The 21,673-nt window shown below is 32.0% G+C and overlaps 1 protein-coding gene and 1 long non-coding RNA gene across 2 annotated transcripts in view; both read left to right on the forward strand.

The window, feature by feature from the left end:
* Nucleotides 1–15,291, forward strand: part of LOC143050914 (tripartite motif-containing protein 46-like) — a 57,532-nt gene extending 42,241 nt beyond the window's left edge. The window contains exons 3-4 of the mRNA XM_076224018.1: nucleotides 10,601–10,657; nucleotides 15,222–15,291. Of these exons, the coding sequence (XP_076080133.1) occupies nucleotides 10,601–10,657; nucleotides 15,222–15,291 (127 nt within the window). The remainder of the gene's footprint in view (nucleotides 1–10,600; nucleotides 10,658–15,221) is intronic.
* Nucleotides 15,292–15,658: 367 nt separating this feature from the next.
* LOC143051405 (uncharacterized) lies at nucleotides 15,659–20,815 on the forward strand. The gene is made up of 2 exons (XR_012970752.1): nucleotides 15,659–15,798; nucleotides 20,666–20,815. It is a non-coding gene; the product is annotated as an uncharacterized LOC143051405 (long non-coding RNA).
* Nucleotides 20,816–21,673: the final 858 nt, after the last annotated feature.

The raw sequence follows: 21,673 nt of genomic DNA on the forward strand, positions 1-21,673 counted from the left end.
ACAGAATTCTAGGAACAGAAACATAGGCAAACTTCATCATCAAACCCAGCAATATAATAAAACACTATTTCCGTTATGATATGGAACAATAGAATCGCCCTAATAGACCCCTTTTTCTCAGATACAATATCTGCAAACCAACTGATCAGCTTGACAACATAGTTTGAAGCACATATGTACAACTTCGTACTCTTACAATTCAGTTACAAAAAAACACAATGCTGACAGGTGCATCATATAGACCACAAGATAAAAAATGACGACACTTATCTCATCAACAGAATGACGAAATACATGCCATCAGGATTAAACATGATACGAAGTGATCCATATTAGAGGCCACTTTACAAATAGTTATCAAATTTACAAGGATTATAACTAAGTACGCCAGTTGCGCGTTTAGTCTAAACAAGACTCATCAGTGACGCTCTATTTTACAAAACCAGATATTAACTGGAAAGAACAACTAAACGGACAAAGACAACATCCAATAGGAGCAACCAGGCTTTTTAGAGCTCTCAGCGGTCAACGGACTAGAACAAACGATGGATTTCCAATCACGTACAGACACACCCTTTGAATTTTATGCGACTGTCATACAAGTAAGAGGTTTAGTTATTAACTTTAAAACCCAGGTCCATCCGCCATTTTCGACAGAAACAAATGCCTTTACCCTGATGACCATTTAAAGGAAATAGCGATCTTGAAATGTAAAATTGCTGTGAAGACCCTTTCTGTTTAACGAAAGTTCGAAATTGTATAACCCTTGTTGTACAAGAAAAAAATTATACAGTATACATTAAAGCTTGATCAATTGTGTGTAGCGACGCAGGTCGATTCGAGTATTGATATTGTAACATGAAGAAGAATAATGTTTCTTAATCGTTCAAGCATGTACATTGGTCGTACTTTTTGTATCTACTGATATCGGACACTAACTAAAAGTGTTGTCAGCTACAATATTTCCTCTGCAGCAACACACCGCTGCTCAATTATATGACTAAAAAGTGACAATCTTTGAATATTTTTTAAAGTAAACACTGACTATCAAGATGAAATCCAAAATGATAATTTGATAACTGCCTCTCAACCAGTTTCCACAATCCCGTCACAACAATATATTGGAAACAAGCGATCTTACAAAGATAGCCCATATACCCCCAGCAATGTTCCTATTCAGCAGACATAATAAATACACTTATAATCGTTCAGCAAGTCGATACTGACAGCATTATTCTAGATATCTGGAAAAAAAACTCGGACTCGACATTGAAAGATTCAATGTCACCATGAGGTAAAAGAATGAAGGTCTCAAGTAATTGTTCGATTTATTTCATACAGAACTACATTACTAGTATTCTCCAAGAAAAAGCCTTGGAAAAGTGGTCCTAATGGTACTTTCATTATAGAAAACATGTTATGACAAACCTCGTCAAACAGTTAGCAACTCCAAAGTATATACAACAACAAAAAAATCAATGCCTGCTAGATTACAGACGGTCGAATCTTTGTTAAAGTGAATACTAACTGTCAAACGCGCATTATTAGTTACCTCAATGAAATGAGTGATCTTGATTTACAAGGTTTCGCCATAATTCAGATTAAAATATGTTAAAAGACTAACTTTTAATTCTACTAGAATGGTTTAACTTTCTGAGATTGTGTCATATCTGCTGAACAAACAATTAAAAAAATGTATTTATAGATTGTTTCCTTCCCAAACCAGAACTCACAATGTATGAAAAATACATATTAATCCAAAATTTATTAAAGACAGTGATCACATTTAATAATAATATGTTCAGTCAACCACACGACTTCATGATAAAAGTAAATTAAAGCTTCGGTTTTTAATGGTTTACATCTAAAAAGAACTGAGGTAAAGTTTCATTAAAAGTTTCACTGTTAGTTTAATAGCTGCTCTTCCAACTTAATATGTTTGTATGTTTTTGACACCAATCTGTTGTGCGAGGGTTTTTTTTTTTGTCGTAAATTAATTGAGTCATTTTTCTCGCTCCAATCTTTACTTTTGCTTTTATAGTTATTTTTTGGTGAGGAAAAAAAATAACCAAAAGAGTCACCAAAAACATAGTCCTATTTGTTATTTTTTTACCACACTTCTGTTGTATTTCATCACTGTATTTCATGTTTTCAATTGTATTTTAAATTTTCGTTTATTTATAAATTCTGCTTTAAAGGTGTATCTTAATATGTATTGCGTTGACTCAAAAGAGATCTAAATGTAACAAACACAGAAATGAACTATAATATAACAATGGCAATTTTCCTGCAGGAACAGGTCATTTTAAGAAAAGAAAAAAATTCTTCAAAAGGTTGGTTGAACCTGGTTTTGTTGCATAACAAACCTCCCGTTTTTATGGCAATGTTAAATATAACATTAAAATGACAACATTACATGCCAAGACTACAATACAAATAAATAGCCATATATGAGAGGCTATTTTTTGGCCTTTTATATTTTCAATTTTTCTTGATCTTATTTGTCTGTATTTTTCTGTGATGATGATGATATGCGTGTCAGTTAGGTAATGTTTTCCTTCAGCAGCCCTCTCTTTAGTCCTGTAATGTTTATTCATGTAAAGGATAATTACGTTCAGGATTACAGGGGTGCTATAGGTATATTTGATAAGGGAAGAAAACACTGTGGACCTCATCCCCTATAGTAAATGCGTCCTATTTAGACATATCTGTAATCAACTTACACCGCTGTCTCCTCATCTTCAATCTATATACAAAAAAAGAAAGATGTGGTATGATTGCCAATTTGACGACAAACAAATTAACAAGTATAGGTCACCGTACGGCCTTCAACAATGAACAAAGCCCATAACGCAAAGTCAGCCATAAAAGGCCCCGAAATAACAATGTAAAACAGTTCAAACGAGAAAACTAACAGTCTTAATGAAAAAAGTGAACGAAAAACAAATATGTAACACATAAACAGACGACTGACTTGGGACAGGCACCTACATACATAGTGTGGCGGGTTTAAACATGTTAGCGATATATATCAGGAAATAATTGAATAAAAATATTTTTTTATAGACAAAGAAAAAAAACAAAAACAAAGTTTTAGCGGGATCCCAACCCTCCCCAACCTAGGACAGTGGTATAACAGTACAACATAAAAACGAGTTAGACAAATAAGTTGAAAAAGGCTTAACTCATCAGATGGACAAATTACAAGTGGACGTGCTCTCTGTTTTACGAACAATTAATCCAAGATCAGACATTTTTTTTATTAGTTATACGTACTTCATGTTATTCTTATTATTGGAAATGTTGAAACCATTTTCCTAATGAATTGTCAGTGAATGAAACACAACCACAAGAAAATATTGGACAGCTGAAGGTAGCATAACTGATCCTTACAGGTAAATGATAGTTCAATCACTCAAATAAAACAAACTGTTAATTACCACTATTTTTTTCATCATGTAAACAAAAATACAACCGAAGAACAAATGACAGTTAAAAAAACATTTTATTAAAGTCACCTTCGAATACTATAATCATGTCACTCATCAAAACAGTTTCCTGAGGAAAAAATCGCTGTCTAATTGATTTTTAACACTACCAATACTTATATCACAGCATTATTTCTCGTGTTTTTGGGTTGACTCTTTTAGCACTCATCCAATAAGTTGAGTATGGTCGTCGTAAGTCTTTTTTTTTGTGGCCTTTATGAATTTCTTATTCCAACGGATTTATCCTCGTCCGTCTTAAGGTAATCAAAATTGACCGCTGGTGTTGCTCTTATACTTCCTAACATCATTTTCAACTGCAATTAAATGAAAAAAGCAATAAAGTAATGGTTCTAAAATTTGATATGTCATGCAGCAATACAAGGGTCATGAACAACATTAAGCTTATCCTGTGTAAAAAGTGCGCATCAATAACTTCCTTCATGAACTAGTGGACTAAAATATTTTTTTTTAAATTTCAGGTTTCGGCGTTGATTTAAAAGGTTTTTTAAGTTATTGCTTAAATATGAATATAATGCAACACTTCGCTTATAAACGACATAAATATGGGAAGCAGAATAAAGACAGATATTACCGCATGTTATCTGTCAAGCAAACCAATCGTGTGTCCGATTCGCACTTTGTTCGCAGTGATCGTTTTATAAATTTTTTTTTTTTAAACTAAAATTGAGACAGAATGATGTTTCAGTAACGTTTAAAAAGTCACAAGGAATTCAATACACAAATAAACGAAAAAAGAGAAAAAACAAAACAGAAAAGGGGGGTGTATTCAGGTGGTATCGTTTGGGTAAACAATAACAGTCTGTTTAAAATTCCAACAAAAGAATATAACTGATTACATGTTGTTATCTCTTCGTTTGTTCATATTATTTATATATTTGAAATAAAATCGACTGCGGTGCATTCAACATGGTTCAACAAGATCCTATCTTCATAAGATATTTTTTCAACTCGTTAACCCTGTAAAAAATAAAACACGAGAAGGAACAAGAAACTAATCGGAGAAGACTACATTTTGAAATATCATATATATATATATATATAACTTGCCATTATTAGCTGCTTTGACTATATCCTCTTTGTAATCCACACTGAAATAATGCATCTGAATAGATCCTAAATACACATTTGATTTTAATCCAAAGTTTGAAACAACATAATTTGTAATAATGACATATTTTTCTGTGTTTTGCATAAGGTATATACTTTCATGACTTTATCCATTTTGAAACACAAAACGCATGTAAAGGTATTCACGGAAACTATGACAATGAGCGGAAACTATCAGGCGCGTAGCTACGTTTACGTCAAAACGCCCAGGCGTACACTTGAATTTGGTAAAAAAAAAAAATATTTCATCTAAATAAAAATAAAAGAATTGGTTAACACTACATCAAACGTCTTAGTCTTTCTTCAATGGCTTGGTAATTGCAAATAACAGTGACGTAAATTAGTATTTAATATTTGTTCATTTTCTGTCTAAATCTGCCGTAAATTCTATAGTACTCACTTTCCTTCTTTTTTTTTTTTAGAAATTCATTATAAGCTAAGATTCGATATGTGGTTTGAAATTTTTGTCGCGAAAGCGAGACATTTCGATCCTAAATTTCATCGGCGGTGCCAATATAATTTATAAATATATACTTTACATTTAGGTTCATTAATGTGGTCAAATTTTTTAAGATATCAATAACTTTGTCAAACATTAGTACAATTTTACGGTAGCTGGATAAAAACTGTTAATGGTCAAACGAGTATCCAGAGCATAGTGACGAAATTATATATGATGAGTTTTCCTGTATTTTATGGATTTTTCAGTTTTATACCGACAAGCGGACTGATCTTTGCGCAATTTAATTCATATCATCTGGCCACCGTTTAATAACATATTGCACAGAGTGGCAAGCTTTCAAATACTTCCTTTCATTGAAATAGATACGACTTCGACTGAGAGGACATGGTATATATTGTCCATATATCACACGTATTAACAACACTATGTACACAAATAAAAAACAAAAATTTGAAGACAAAATCAGTAAAACATATTAAACAAAACTATCTGTCATAGTGATATATGAGGGTCTGGATTGGGGGAAAACAGGGAGTTTGGGGGGGTTGTCATATTTTTTTTTATGTTCTGTCATTCGTTTGGTCATTCTTATCTCTTCGGCGAAAAATATGCTTATTCTTAAAGTTATGTGTCCTTTTGAATTTGCAACTGCACTATACAAATTAAATCATTTATCAATTTTGATTAATATCTGATTGAAACCAACCACAAAAAAATATAAATATTTCTATCTATTTGTGATAAATTGGATAGGGATACAATATCAGTCGATCAGCTGACATAGGGTGACATGTTTTTATTGTACGATTCTTTTTTCCATATTCTTTTATTCTACACCTTCTTTCGAGGGCTCAGTTCTTGGAATTATTTAAATGGACCAGTTTTGATGAAACTATAACATAATGTAAACCACCATGTGTAGTTGTGCACCTGACTTTGGAATTACAAAATGTCTGTCATTGCCATGGAACGTGACAGCCAAAATATGAAAGATAGAAATATATTCCAAATTATCTGAAACTTCTTTCATATTAAGAGACCCATGTACACTTTAACATGATACATTTTTATTTCAGATGGGGGAGGGAAATTTTCATGCAAGATTCCAGACAGAACATTTATGTGGTAAATTAATTCTACAGACATTAAATGTTATATGATGGAATTATATTTGGGAGCACAATATGCAGCAGTAGTTTGACTTTGAAATTTTTAAAATGGCGACCTTTGCCATGGAAACATAAAAAATTATTTAAAAAATCAAGGTTTGTCACGCTTGTTTCGAGCAACATTGATGTGACTTTTGTAAGAAAATTTCAAACCTGGTACTTGGTTAATTTACATGATAAGTTTATAAACGTCCATATTTTGTCATGAAATTGTGCAAAAATTAATATTCCAGACCAAGAAAAAATAACTAATGAAAATATTTGATTCTCGATAACTTTTAAACATCCGGATTCTTCTCCCACGCTTGTCCACTACCAGCAGGTTATTTGGCCTGGACCCGCTTACAAGTGCATTCAGGCCCCTCACCGAGTTTCGGGTGTACACGTAAAATTGACCTAGCTACGCCACTGCCAATACATATAAGGACATATCTGTAGTCAGCATATATTAATTTTAAAATATCTAGCAATGTTAATTGATTTGAATAACTTTAGATCGGATTTATTGATCATATTAATATTGTGTGTACAGTTTATCAGTGGACTAATCGGGGTTCGTCTCACTAGTTTAAAATAACACGCACCATTGTGACGTTTAATTAAATACAAATATCATTTGTTTGAGGGTAGTATGGTTGACAAACAACTAGTTTATTTGACACTGGTTGATATTTGATTACAAAGCCTTGAAGATGCTTCATAATAGATATAGATACTATTAGAAAAATAAGCCGTTTCTAACACCTCTAGCTATTTCATATATTTATCAAAATGTCATACTTATTGGCAAAATTTATTTTGGCGATTAAGGTTCGTCCGCTTAAATAAGCGAAATCGAACAGCACAGCAACTCTGAGATAACGAATATTATGGAATGTTGAAGGTTTACCTCATTGTAAGATCGTTTCCTTGATATTGACACAAGTAAACTACTTATATCTGAATTAAATGAAAAATTTGGTGAAAATTGTATGTGTTTCTCAATTCACTGGCGACAGGTTTCATGGTCATTTATCTTCAAATACCAAAATAGTTTGATATACTGTTAATTTACATATTGTGTTCCATTTGCGATTTTTATATTTTAAACTTAATGTGGTTTTAGTTCGCGGTACATTTTAAACGGGAAACGCTTATCCCGTTTATGCATACGGTTGATGTCATTTTGGAGTTCGTTTGATTATAAGGGTTTTTATGGTTAGACTTGATTGACGAGGCTTTATCACTGGTAACCTACGGTTGACATTTTTATAATATTGAATGTTCATTGATTTATTATTTCGATTAACTACAACCATTCGCAACTTCCCAAAGTTTAATGATAGGTTCTAATTCACAATAAATAAATATATGAAGTGAATAAAACAGTTACATTTTACAACTGACTACATAATCTTGAAATATGTTATTTCTTGTTGACATATGTAAGAAAGCACTGTCCTGTAGAACTGTTTGTACTTATAGATTATCTGTGGTCGTCTCAACTTTGATTTTCTCGATATTTTACAGATGACGACGTTGTTAATTTCATTGACAACGCCAAGTTTCATATGTTTCTAGTGGTAATTTATTTCATATCACTTGACGGTGCTGTGGAGGGAAAGTATTACTCATTAAGATCAAAGGAAAGTTTGGTAAAATAGCGATACCAGTAGATATCGCAGGGACCTGTACCGCCAATCCCTTGTTATTATTACAGTAACATAATTGATTATGTCATTGCAATTGACTTAGACTAGTAAAACTGAAGTTGGATCGTCAAGTTTCTAACACTTGGACTCGCGTATGTTACAAATGAAATGAAAATGTGTTCTCTATTCGGTCTAGTCGTATGAAACATCGGTTTAGAATCTGGTAAAAATCTTACCAATGTAGAATTTTCAAAAAAAATGTATGCAGATTTATACGTAAATCGTTTTTTATAGATTGGTATTTGCTTTACGCTGCACGTGCGCAAGAAGGCTATATTGCGGCGAGAGCTAATTCATATTTTTTTTTCTTCAATTAAATATGTTATTAGAATCAGACAAACGGTCCTTTAATAAACTTAAATTCAAGTCTCAAGCAAAGTGTTTATTGACAAAAAAAAATCACACTATGATTTTTCGTTTTGTATACACATACTATTATTTTACTTTATTTGTTAATTATTACTATGCTTAGTCATCCATAGGTATAACACAAACCAGTCAATAAAACAAGTCAATAAATATAATTATCCCCGGCTTAGTATATTTCTAGGATTTTAATTGGTTAACGCACGTCGTTACAAAACCCACAGACCCTGAGTGTTTCTAACCCATATCCCCGGACGTTGCTACCCATAACATCGGGGAAATTCACGCGCGTTTTCCTTAGTTCTTCGGTGGTTCCTTATGAAATATCGTGTTCTGTATCCATGATGTCTGTATAATTAGATACTAAATCTACTAAAGATTTTATCTTGTGTCGATTATTTGCACTCATCTTAGTAAATTCATCACTATTCTGCCACATTGTCAATGAATGGCACTACTGACCTAGCTATGCAAATGACCCACGTTGACATCATACCGTCTATATTGTAACTGTAACAACTTTGAGCGCCAAATTCGACCCATTTCATTTTCTCTGTCTTTAGATTAAAAATGTCTTATATGTGTCTACCTATAGTGTTCTATCAGAGGTAGTACCCTACACCCCGTTAAAAATATGTCAAAATCCCAAATTTCAATAAAATATATTTATAAAATGAATAAATGTTACTTTCACGTTGAACTTTGTGGTCGAATTACTCTAAAAATCTCCAGATTAAGACTAAGACCGGAGATAAATTCGTTATCTACTTTCATATTCGTATTCATATCTGCGCTTCAGGGTGTACTTGGATACTTCAGGGTGTTAAAATATCCATATATACGGATATGAACTTAGCTAACTAATAGTATATATTAACTTGAGCATTTGTCATTAATACAATAGTCATTTAAAACATTATTGTATGTTAATTGTCCAATTTATATATACATTTTGATGTTTTAGAGTGTAACATTTAAATAAAGGGCATACATATATACTCGTTATTGGTTTATTTCGATAGCAGTGTTGGCAATTGTTTTATTATCTTACCAGTAAATTATATATCGGCGACGATAAGCAACACTATGGCACAGGCAGCCTCTAAAACCTGTGAGATTTGTGTAAGAGCCTCGGGATCTCATTACTGCTTAGAGTGTGAACAGTACTTTTGTGAAAATTGTAAAACCTTACATAATAGGCAGATGATATCAAAATGTCACCAATTTCAGTCTTCATCAGACGTAATCCCGGAAGGAAAATCGAAGTGTAAGGAACACAATGAAGACGTGAGTTTTGTATGCAAAACTTGTATTGTAGAAGTGTGCAGTAGTTGTGTTACTGGTAGTCACTCAGGGCATGCCTTTTCAAAGCTTATGGACAGCATATCACAGCTGAAGGACAAGAATACAACTGACCTCCGTGGGAAGGTACAAGAGGCAACCCAAAACATGAAGCAGATAGAAAAAAATATAAAGAAATTTGATGTGAAGGTGGAAGGCGTAGTTAAAGCTATTACAGAAGAAGGTACAAAGATAAAGACTATGGTTGATAAATGTATCGGACAGATGGTTGCATCAGTCAAAGATCAATCCATAAAGGAAAGGGACAAATTGACAAACATCACAGCAGATACTAGAACGGATTTAAATGCGGTAAGCGACTTAGAAAAGAAAATATATGAACTCGACAAGTTGCGAAACGATTGGAAAATGTTACAGTCTTTACAGAAACTAACAGATGAAATTGCAGAGCTGACTATAGAGCCTATAACTGAGTATCCCGACGTACACTATACTGCTAAGTCCGTAACCGATCATGACATCCTACAGCTGTTTGGTACATTCAATATCAGGTAAATCAACCGTATGAGTGGCTTGCTAACTTTAATATGACATTTATTCTTGTTGGATTTTTTTCGGTCCATATATTTGGTTAGTAATAATTTTGTTTTCAAATATCAATGTATTTCTGAAGTCAATGGCATAAAAGACGAAGTGAAGACAATGAAATAAAATAAAAGATGTGATTATTTTCTGTTTGTTTTTAATAACTAATTAACAATGTAATATAGTTAAAATAGATTTGGCCAATGATTACAATGTATGATGTACATTTTGAATAAATAACAATGAAATCACGATACCGCGTAAAATTATTAAGTAGTTTATACATACTTCGTTTTTAGACCGGTACTGATAAATCTGATTTCAACAAGTGTTAAAATGTCTTGTTTTCAATTAATGCCCAAATGAAACGCATGTATTAAAATCAAATTCATTGGACTATTTTTACAGTGATGTACGTACAAAACGAACCGGGCACAAAGCAAAAGAATTACCTAAACCAAAGAGGTAGGAAAATATGTTTGAATGTTTTACAGTGTTAAATTAACTCTTATGATAATATAACGTCTTCGTCACATATCTAAATAAATTATTCATATATACCTTATTATTTAACGTAGTTCATCCCCTCTGTCTACGATTTTTAACTGAATTTGTATCCTATATTATGTAAACCAGAACACTGCTAAACTGTTCACCATATTACTAGTTATGTACTTAACTTCATTACATTGTTTCAAAGGAGCTGTTTTTAAAGCCGTATTTACTTATATTTCTTGATACATATTTCACCAACTCATATATTTGTTTTTAATATTTTGTTTCGTTTTGAATCTAATCTTCTACAAAATCATCTGTGATGCGTTTCATACGTAAAACAAGCAGTCAATCGAGCACGATTACACATCAGTGACTAATACGGACAATGCAAACGTACTGCGTATATTATTTTATATAGCGTTAAAAAAAAAGTTGTTTTTAATTTTTGTACATATACTGCTTGTTGAAATTTGTCTGCTTGTCTAGTTGAAGACATCGAACCTTCATGTTTTGAAGTTTTGACATGACTATTAAATTTAATATACATTAAAATTATCCGCACTATTAAAGCAAGTTGTGCATGGTATCAGATGAGGAAACCATACTTTATTTCCAACGACATTATCAAGTCATACGCAGTCTCCTTTTAATTTGAATATATGTAGTTTTATTTGAACTGTTGTTTGTCCTTTCGTCAATTTTTGGTGTTTGTTATAGCTTTCCCCATATTTATTCGACGTATGCATTTGAATGTCAACTTTGATATTTTCCACTTCTTCTTAAAATATCTTCGATTCACAAGATTATTTAAAGTCGACAGTCGATAGAGGGTTGAAATACTTCGTCAGTCACATTCGACTGTTGATGAAGGGATCAACGACTTCAAAAGTCGCATTCACAATCGACCGTTGATGAAAGGTCAATGACTTAGGCATTCACATTCACATCCGTTTATGAAGAGGTCTAAGTCTTTATTAGTTATATTCAAAATCGAGTGCTGATGAAGGGGTCAATGACTTCATCAGTCTTATGCATAATATACTGTTGATCAAGGGTCAACAAATTTAATAGTCACATGCACAATTTACTATAGGTGAAGGGGTCAACGATTGCAGCAGGCTCATTCACAACGAATGTTGATTAAGGTTTCAAAGAATTTATCAGTTACATTCACGAATTGCGAATGAAGTTAGTAAAATTGTTTCGTTTATAAAGCATCATTTAATAAACTGAACATAACATTAGTATTAAGAATAATCGTATATAGCTTGTTCAACATGTTCAAGCGAGATTACAAATATGCATGAGATTTAAACTGATCTACGAGTTGTTACATCAAAGTACTTCGTAAATTCATGCGGTGTTTTATTTGCTGTAAAAAAGACGGGAAAAAGGAGGGTAAAGTATATGCAAAGCAGAAATTAAGGATTTGGAATATAGATCAGAATGGCGTTAATTGCTTCCTTGTCGATACATTTGGTTTAAACTCTGATATTGCTTCGGTGATGTCATAATTTTTTGTTAAAAGGGACAAAATACACCAATAGGACCATTACACCTACAACAAAGTCGAAGTTAATCACAAGGTCATGTGGGGAAATATGCGCAATTGTTTCTACATAGGCGGTAATGGTAACGTTTTCTTCTGTTGCTCAACCCATATCATAAACTTGTATATGTATGATGGCTTGTTTCGAAGCTAAGGCATTTTTACATATGTGGTTAAATTTTCGGGGTACGAAGTGTGATTCATTTTCCCGTAAATTAGCAAACTCAGAGTATCCTTTTGCGATGTGGCTCCTCATGGTAAAAAATCCCATTTTTGACACAATAAGTTCTTTAAAAATTTAATACTTTGAACACATTTGATGGCTCCAAAGTTTTTACACATTTATTCTGTGTTCCCTTACTTTCTAAATTAACACAAATGGTTCAGCTCAGTCATTTGTTTATCATAGAAATGTGTCAAATATCACTACACAGAGATTTATTGTTTACACGTGACTTTTGAGTTCCTCATTTCAAGGCGCATTAGGGATATTGTCCCATATTGAAATCCATAGTTCTGATTTTTTCCAAATATTTTTAGGTGATCCTCATCGGTATGACATTCTGAATAAATCTGTGTAATTTGGTCCATTTCTGAATAAAAATAAAGTCGTTTCAGCACTATATGGCAATGACACTTTTATCGCTATATTCATTTATTTTTAATACAATGTGTATGTATAATTAATTTCTTCCAGTATACCTTCACTATTCAAAACAAGGACAAAACTTCTGATGATAACCTTATAATTACAATACACAAACCCTGTTAAAGCATTCCATAACATTTGCTTGTGTCTAAAAGTGCATTTTGACAGAGAAAATATGCAGAAATGTAGATTTTATAAAAAAAAACAACACCAAAATAATTATTCTTACTAGTGGACATCTGGTATCTAATACTGTGGAAACCACTCGAAACTACTGAGAAATTCATTCTTATCATGTAATTAGAATGCAATGAAGTGCAAATTTTCAAAACTTGTCCTTTCACATAATTCTATTTGAGAAAAAAAGGCTTTTTACATGTATTTCAGTGCAAACTTTTATCAGTGAGAAATCCACATGAGGTATTAAAAGAAACATTGTGACATCACGTGTTTTATGGCGTCATTAAATAACGACAGATCAAAATAGTGCTAAATATAGTTTGCAGTGTTACATGGGAAACAGTTGCCGCACGATTTAACTCGAAATATCGAGTCGAAAAGATCAGTAACCAAGCCTTTTCATTTAATATCAAGACCATAGCAACAGTTTTCATATAAGCATATTTCTAACATACCGACTGTAATTTCAATTGCACAAATACCATAAATAAATAATTTAGAGCTTGCCTAATAAAACAAAATGCTTACCAGTTATTCAGGACTTTTTAAAACCTTTAGTTTGCCATCTCATGTAAAAAAGTAATGATATGTCTGGAACTGAAATAAGACAAAAAATTTACTCAGGCTGTGTTATCATTTAATTTAAATAAATAAGTATTATTGAGAGAGAAAAATCTAACTTTTGAAAGTTTTATCACAAAGAAAGAAAAAAAGCTGCTCCCTTGTTGCTTAGCCACCTTCATTTAAACCGTTTATATTAGAAGCAATGAGTGGTAGCTAACTAGCTTAATAGTTGAATAGCAATATTGTTTTCAAGAAAGTTTGACCCTCCCCCCTTTTCACTGAGAAATGTCAATACCTAGTGTTTTGCTCGTGTGTATTAAAAATAGTAATTCATGATTCTCTTAATACATGTACTTGTTTGTTTTCTGTTTATTTGCATATGATATCTACTGACCAGGGTCAAATCATTGGATAAAAGCACATGTGATGATGTATCTCACTTTACTCATGTGAAGTGTGTTATCTCCCTTGATTGTCAGTTATTCCTGTAGACCGGAGTGATAATTACATAACCAAGACTATATTGTGTCATGTTTACTTACAATTTAATAATATTACATGTAAGTTATTTCTTGCCTTTTTCAATTAAATAAACAATTCCTTTCGGATCTCTCGGGGGTAAACACAGTTATGATTGTACCTAAAAAAGTGTTCAGCCCCGTGCCATTAATGCATTTTAAAAGCGAAAATTTCATTGCCTTTTGGCTGATCTTTATCAATAATATTTATCTTAAACTGTTTATGATAACTAGGTATAAATACAAAAATACTAACCATCATTTTCACAATTTGCTGTGGTGTACAAGGTGAAATCATCTTAAGATATATCTGGATTTTTTGTTAGAAGATGGGGCAATATGCGCAATTGTTTCTACATAGGCGGTAATGGTAACGTTTTCTTCTGTTTCTCAGCCCATATCATAAACTTGTATATGTATGATGACTTGTTTCGAAGCTGAGACATTTTTACATATGTGGTTAAATTTTCGGGGTACGAAGTGTGATTCATTTTCCCGTAAATTAGCAAACCCCGAGTATCCTTTTGCGATGTGGCTCCTCATGGTAAAAAATCCCATTTTTGACACAATAAGTTCTTTAAAAATTTAATACTTTGAACACATTTAATGGCTCCAAAATTTTTACACATTTATTCTGTGTTCCCTTACTTTCTAAATTAACACAAATGGTTTAGCTCAGTCATTTTTTTTATCATAGAAATGTGTCAAATATCACTACACAGAGATTTATTGTTTACACGTGACTTTTGAGTTCCTCATTTCAAGGCGCATTAGGGATATTGTCCCATGTCAAAAATCAAGAACACTACGTAACGACAAAACCAACTTACAACAGATGGTGCATTGTAATGCTCTCGGAGGGTAAACAGTTCCTACTCTACACGAAAGCCATAGAAAATCTCTCTTAATTGACGCAATATATCTTCGTAGTGAAAAGTATATAGATTATTATTTTTTAACTCGAGATTCATTGACTTGGTAAGTGCCTCATGTATATTCAATTGTCAATTGGTATTTTTACACTGTTTATTTGTCTACCAGTTAGTAATAGCTTAGTGTTGCTCATTATAGTGATTGCAAACAGAAAGTAAACCCAAAAGAGCGACGGAGATACCTGTTCAGATGCAACACGTGTGGGTAAGTGTCTTGTTTCTATGGACATGACACAAAGATGTATATCTTTATCATATGGCGTATCTAAAGTATAAAGACAAAACGTTTTTATTCCTTAGTTTAAATGAAGTGCAGAATATGTTTGGAACTCGAAAATGCAACTTCTGTCATGTGTTCTTATGTAAAGCCGCATGCATCATTTTGTACATTGTAGATGTTTGCAATATTTCAGACTTTCTCGCTGTGTTACAGACCTATTGGTGGCCGTTGGCTGTTTTCTACTCTTAAGTCTGTTTTTTGTCTCTTTGACATATTCATCATTTCCATTCTCAATTTTACATAGATTACATCCTTAAAGGGAAACATGTATGGTGCGAGGATAATTTAGAAAAAAGGTCGTACAATACTAGACTCAGTTCTTAATAAACCATTGATGTCTGTTTGATTGAAAATTCCAGAACAACATTAAACAGCATCAGTCCTCAATAATGAACGCCATATCACATTTTCACTTTGAACAGGAGCACATTTACTGGTATGTTTGTTTAAACATCTTTCACGTATAAATATACAACTAACACCATTGATCTGTTTCATCTTTCAGAAGGGAAGGACGATCTGATAAGTAAGTATTATCTACGTCTATTGTAAATGGCAAATATTTAAATCGGTCATCTACTACAGACAAGTTTTGCAAATACATGTTGTGTATCTCAATCACTTGATCGTTCCGATGCTACACATGTTATAACAGAATAAGTATTAAACACTGACCATGATATACATACTGCAATACACTGATGAGTCTTTTGTAGACGAAACGCGCGTCTGGCGTTTATACTAAATTTAGTCCTGGTATCTATGATGAGTTTATTTAAAACAAGATCATCATGATATCAGCAGGATATGGTTGAATATTACCAAGTTTACGATACTTTTTTGTCATTCGATTTAGTTTTTGAAGTATTTGATTAGGTTTATTAGTTTTCAACAATTTTATTTTTTAATTTCAACCAGGTAACTAATGATTTTTCATGATTTTCTTGATTGCAGAATTCATATAATACAGAGGATATTGAATCCAATGTTGTGGTCATTGGAAAAATTGTTAGGACATATTACCATGGATATGTTACATTTGTCAGTACAACAATTCGTCTTATTTTACTCCCCAAAAAGCAAGATTATTACATGAGCAACACGACGAATGCTACATCTGAGTTTTCTATGTAATGTTTTAAAATTGTTGTTTGGTTTGTTGTCTATTTTTATCCGGGTGTTGTATTTTTTCATTGATTTTTATGATTTTCGAATGCCCATTGTATTTTGTTGAAAATGTCTTTTGAGAAAATAAACAATTTATATATATTATACTGGAATTGAAAAAAGTCCCCTTATAACTTATTATATTTGCATTGTCATTTTATTTATATTTAAGCTTCGTAATAGCTATCACTTTCAGATTAACAGTTTTCACTAAATAAAATCAAAAGACAGAACAAATGCTGTTTATTATAGAAGTATTGATATGACATTTTGATGTAGTAACTACGATTTAAAGAAGATTTTCTCAAAGTGATTATTTTACCAAAAAAAACATTATTAAAAACAATTAAAAACCAATTGTTCAGAGAACAATTGAAGGTCTTTCCATCAAAACAATGTATTTTGATATGAAAAGTTGTGAAACTAAGTTTAAAATGTCATTTCAATCGTCAAATGATAGCTCCTAGTAAGCTGATTCCAAAAATATATTGTTTCCATACATTTTTTTTAAATAAGGGAGATAATTTGTTACTTCCGGTTTGAAAAATGTTACTTCCGATTATATTTGAATATTTACTTGACACTGATTCCAAAAATATCTGGTTCTATATACTTTTATATTAATAAAGTACAAAAAAATAGCTATTTCCGGTTTACAAAAGGTCACTTCCGGTTGTTTTTTACAAGGTTAAATGGTTTGATACCTTTTTCTAAAAGTTGTATATCTTTATCATGTATACATATAGAATAAAAGCAAAGGTCAAAATCTAGAACGTCAAATTAAGCTATGACCTTGAGATCAATTTCAAGGTCATAAACCAAGGACCTCAAATCAAAAGACCATAGGTCTTTATTATATTTAGTTAATGAGTTATATCACCAAACGCGTATTTTTAAATACATGAGGGGAGAAAACTCCCTTTTACATTCAACGTACGCTTGCAATCAAAATTTACATCTTACGACATGTCGCAACTAACAATTTAGTAAAAATAATTTGTTGATATCTTATACAGTCTTTGGATATAAGTGAAAATAAGCCAAATTCAAATATTAGAATATGACCTTGACCTTTGACCTTGACCTAATTTTCATTTTTTGGGACCAATGACCTCAAATCAAAAGATCCTAGGTCTCTATCACTTATGATTTATAAGATAGAAATTCATATCACGTATATCAGATGCATAAGGGGAAATAACTCTCATATGGAGCGGTCATATCGCTTCGGTCAAAATAGGACAAATCATGCGAAGGATATAACGAGCAATTTTGTAAAATAAATTTGTCATAATCTTTTACAGTTGCGAAGGAGATGCGCTAACAAGGAAAACAGTGTTTGGGGAGATAACTCCTACAAAGAAAAGTATTCGTTTACGCAGGGTAAATTTCAAAAGCGCATAAACTGTTCGATATCATATACCAAATATCTAAGCGACATATTGCGAAACAAATGTTTATCGCAAGAACAAAATTAGGCGGAAGAAAAAAAAAATAATTAAAAACCAATTGTTCAGAGAACAATTGAAGGTCTTTCCATCAAAACAATGTATTTTGATATGAAAAGTTGTGAAACTAAGTTTAAAATGTCATTTCAATCGTCAAATGATAGCTCCTAGTAAACTGATTCCAAAAATATATTGTTTCCATACATTTTTTTTAAATAAGGGAGATAATTTGTTACTTCCGGTTTGAAAAATGTTACTTCCGGTTATTTTTGAATATTTACTTGACACTGATTCCAAAAATATCTGGTTCTATATACTTTTATATTAATAAAGTACAAAAAATAGCTACTTCCGGTTTACAAAAGGTCACTTCCGGTTTTTTTTTTCAAGGTTTAATGGTTTGATACCTTTTTCTAAAAGTTGTATATCTTTATCATGTATACATATAGAATAAAAGCAAAGTCAAAATATAGAACGTCAAATTAATCTATGACCTTGAGATCAATTTCAAGGTCATAAACCAAGGACCTCAAATCAAAAGACCATAGGTCTTAATTATATTTAGTTAATGAGTTATATCACCAAACGCGTATTTTTACATACAAGAGGGGAGAAAACTCCCTTTTACATTCAACGTACGCTTGCAATCAAAACTTACATCTTACGACATGTCGCAACTAACAATTTAGTAAAAATAATTTGTTGATATCTTATACAGTCTTTGGATATAAGTGAAAATAAGCCAAATTCAAATATCAGAATATGACCTTGACCTTTGACCTTGACCTAATTTTCATTTTTTGGGACCAAGGACCTCAAATCAAAAGATCCGAGGTCTCTATCACTCATGATTTATAAGATAGAAATTCATATCACTTATATCAGATGCATAAGGGGAAATAACTCTCATATGGAGCGGTCATATCGCTTCGGTCAAAATAGGACAAATCATGCGAAGGATATAACGAGCAATTTTGTAAAATAAATTTGTCATAATCTTTTACGGTTGCGAAGGAGATGCGCTAACAAGGAAAACAGTGTTTGGGGAGATAACTCCTACAAAGAAAAGTATTCGTTTACGCAGGGTAAATTTCAAAAGTGCATAAACTGTTCGATATCATATACAAAATATCTAAGCGACATATTGCGAAACAAATGTTTATCGCAAGAACAAAATTAGGCGGAAGAAAAAAAAAATAATCAGAAGAAAAACAATAGGTCTTTCCACAGAAAAGTGGAAAGACCTAATCAGAAGAAAAACAATAGGTCTTTCCACAGAAAAGTGGAAAGACCTAATTATGTCTAAGTTGATACTGGTATATTGTGACTTATATAAGAACTATCATACATTAGGCTTTAATGCATATGAATGTCTTATGTATAATCATCAATACTGTAGGCTGCGATTTATTCAAACTGCTGTCATCATAGAGTCTTTGTCATTAGTGTGTTATCGTTATTTCTCAAATTCAAAGGTTTATTTACCAAGAAATCACATACAGACCTAACTGTATACGTTACAACCTATTGGTATTGGTTCATGCAAAATATCAGGCAGAACGAACGCTATATAGTTTATGAGTTTTGATAGGGCATTTTGATGTGGTAACTACTTTTTAAATGAAATTTTCTCTGTGTAAAAAAACAGTTGTTTTCTTTACTTTGAACATTATGTAAAATAGTAAATCATGAATCTTGTGATTTATCTTATTAAATCTTGCAGTTTGACACTACATATTGTCAGGTTATTCGCAGATGTATTTGCCGTTATTTAACGCACAATAGTTAATTCGTAGTTATTTAGCTTTTATACAACGTGTGTGTATTAACAAGTTCAGATTAACATTTATACATTTGTTAATCTATCTTAATTCTTTTACTATGCATTATGTATTAAACGGCAACAATCGTCTGTTATTTGTTGTTTTGGCATGGATTAGAAATATCATTTCAACTCTCACTAACAATTTGTTGTTTCATACTGTAAAGATGTACTACAGCCTAAGGTTATGGGCAATCATGACCTCTGAAAGATTCATATTCCATGCAAATCAGACACGTCATTTCATTTTTAGGTTTACTAAGCTATAATACTGGTGTCGTGAATGACTTATTACAACCTCTTCTTTTATGACACAGCTTGTTGTTCGTCCCCGGCTGTATCTTTTCCACATGTTTACCTATTATGAACCATTATTTCAATTTAAATAATCATCAATGACAAAAAAACTGTGGGTACACATCAAGAAAAGAGTCTCCAAAAGAAATAAAATCTATTGTTTTTGTTCACTGATTTTGTAATTAACTTAATAAGTCGGGTACTTGATAAATTGATTCAAAATGCAGAACAATGTAACTGTGAATTAATTGAAATCAAATATACGTAGATACTTTAATCATCCTAAATTTACGCCTCAATCATGAAATAAGAAACTGAAAAAGACGATGTGAATGAATATTATAAATGAGACAGCTATCTAAAAAAACAGTGATTACATTCGTTGTAATTACAATAGGTCACCATACGGCTTTCAATAATAGGCACTATAATACCGTATTGTAGGCCAAACATATCCCTACATGACAATGTGTGAAGTAATTTAAAATTGTAAACTGTTTCTGTTAGTTGTCTAGAATATGTTTGTCCGAGTGACTTGTTTTAAATAATTCAATATTTTCTCATTTTAGCTGTTCGTGTGGAGTAGTACTGCAGATAAAAACTTACGATCCATATTTCTAGTTTATGACTCAACAGTAAATAATATGAGTAATTCATGCAAAGAAGTAGATATCGTAATGTTGAAAGAACTATAATGACCTATAAACGATTATAACATATATATTTGTTTGTTTTGTTTAATACTTTCTATGTAATCACTATGTACATCTGGTCGCCAAGAATATGCAGAGAATAGCCTTTTGCTGCAGTAATCTCTTGTTTGTTGCGTTCTTAAGTTATAAAACCACTAATGTATATCCCATTGCTTTATATGTTAATTTATGTTAATTCATGCAATTCCAAGCATTAATGGCTACGTTGTCTTAAGTCTAAATAAAGTTGCAGTTATTGTATGTCAAAACTGTACCTTATCCTGATTTGTGAAGAAAAAATCCACATACCTTAAATTGCATATCAGAGCGTAATGGTTCCCGGAAATTTGATAGTACAGAAATAGGAAAATCTGATCTGAACAACAGTCCAAATGTGTCCTCCTATTAAAATTGCATATACTACTTTATTATTCAAATAAATCTTTCAACAAGGGTTCTTTAGTGATCCCAAATCCCCAAACTTTCATTTGATACCTAAACATCCCCCGATATACTAGTATCCGATATTGACAAAGATACAGCTATGTGTAGGAACTATTTTGTTTAACATATGTACTACTTTCTTGTATGTTCTTTCCGACCGGGCCTGCATAAGTGGTTCTATACCTTAAGAGATAACGAATTACAGAACGTGTAGTTTACAAGTAGGTCTCTAAGGGGAGACTATTTGTCTATTTCGGTCTTATGTCTGTCTCTGTAACACATCGTTTATGTTTGAAAGCACTGGTACTCTATTATACCGAATACATACTCAACGAACACATGATATTTCAACACATAGAGTAAATAAATTAGAAATAAACATAAAATCGACTTTTTTTGAGATGATTCAAACTGCCCAGATAAACTGTAAGGTATCGCTCA

Source organism: Mytilus galloprovincialis, chromosome 11 (genome assembly GCF_965363235.1).
Source record: "Mytilus galloprovincialis chromosome 11, xbMytGall1.hap1.1, whole genome shotgun sequence".
Classification (NCBI taxonomy): Eukaryota; Metazoa; Mollusca; class Bivalvia; order Mytilida; family Mytilidae; genus Mytilus; species Mytilus galloprovincialis.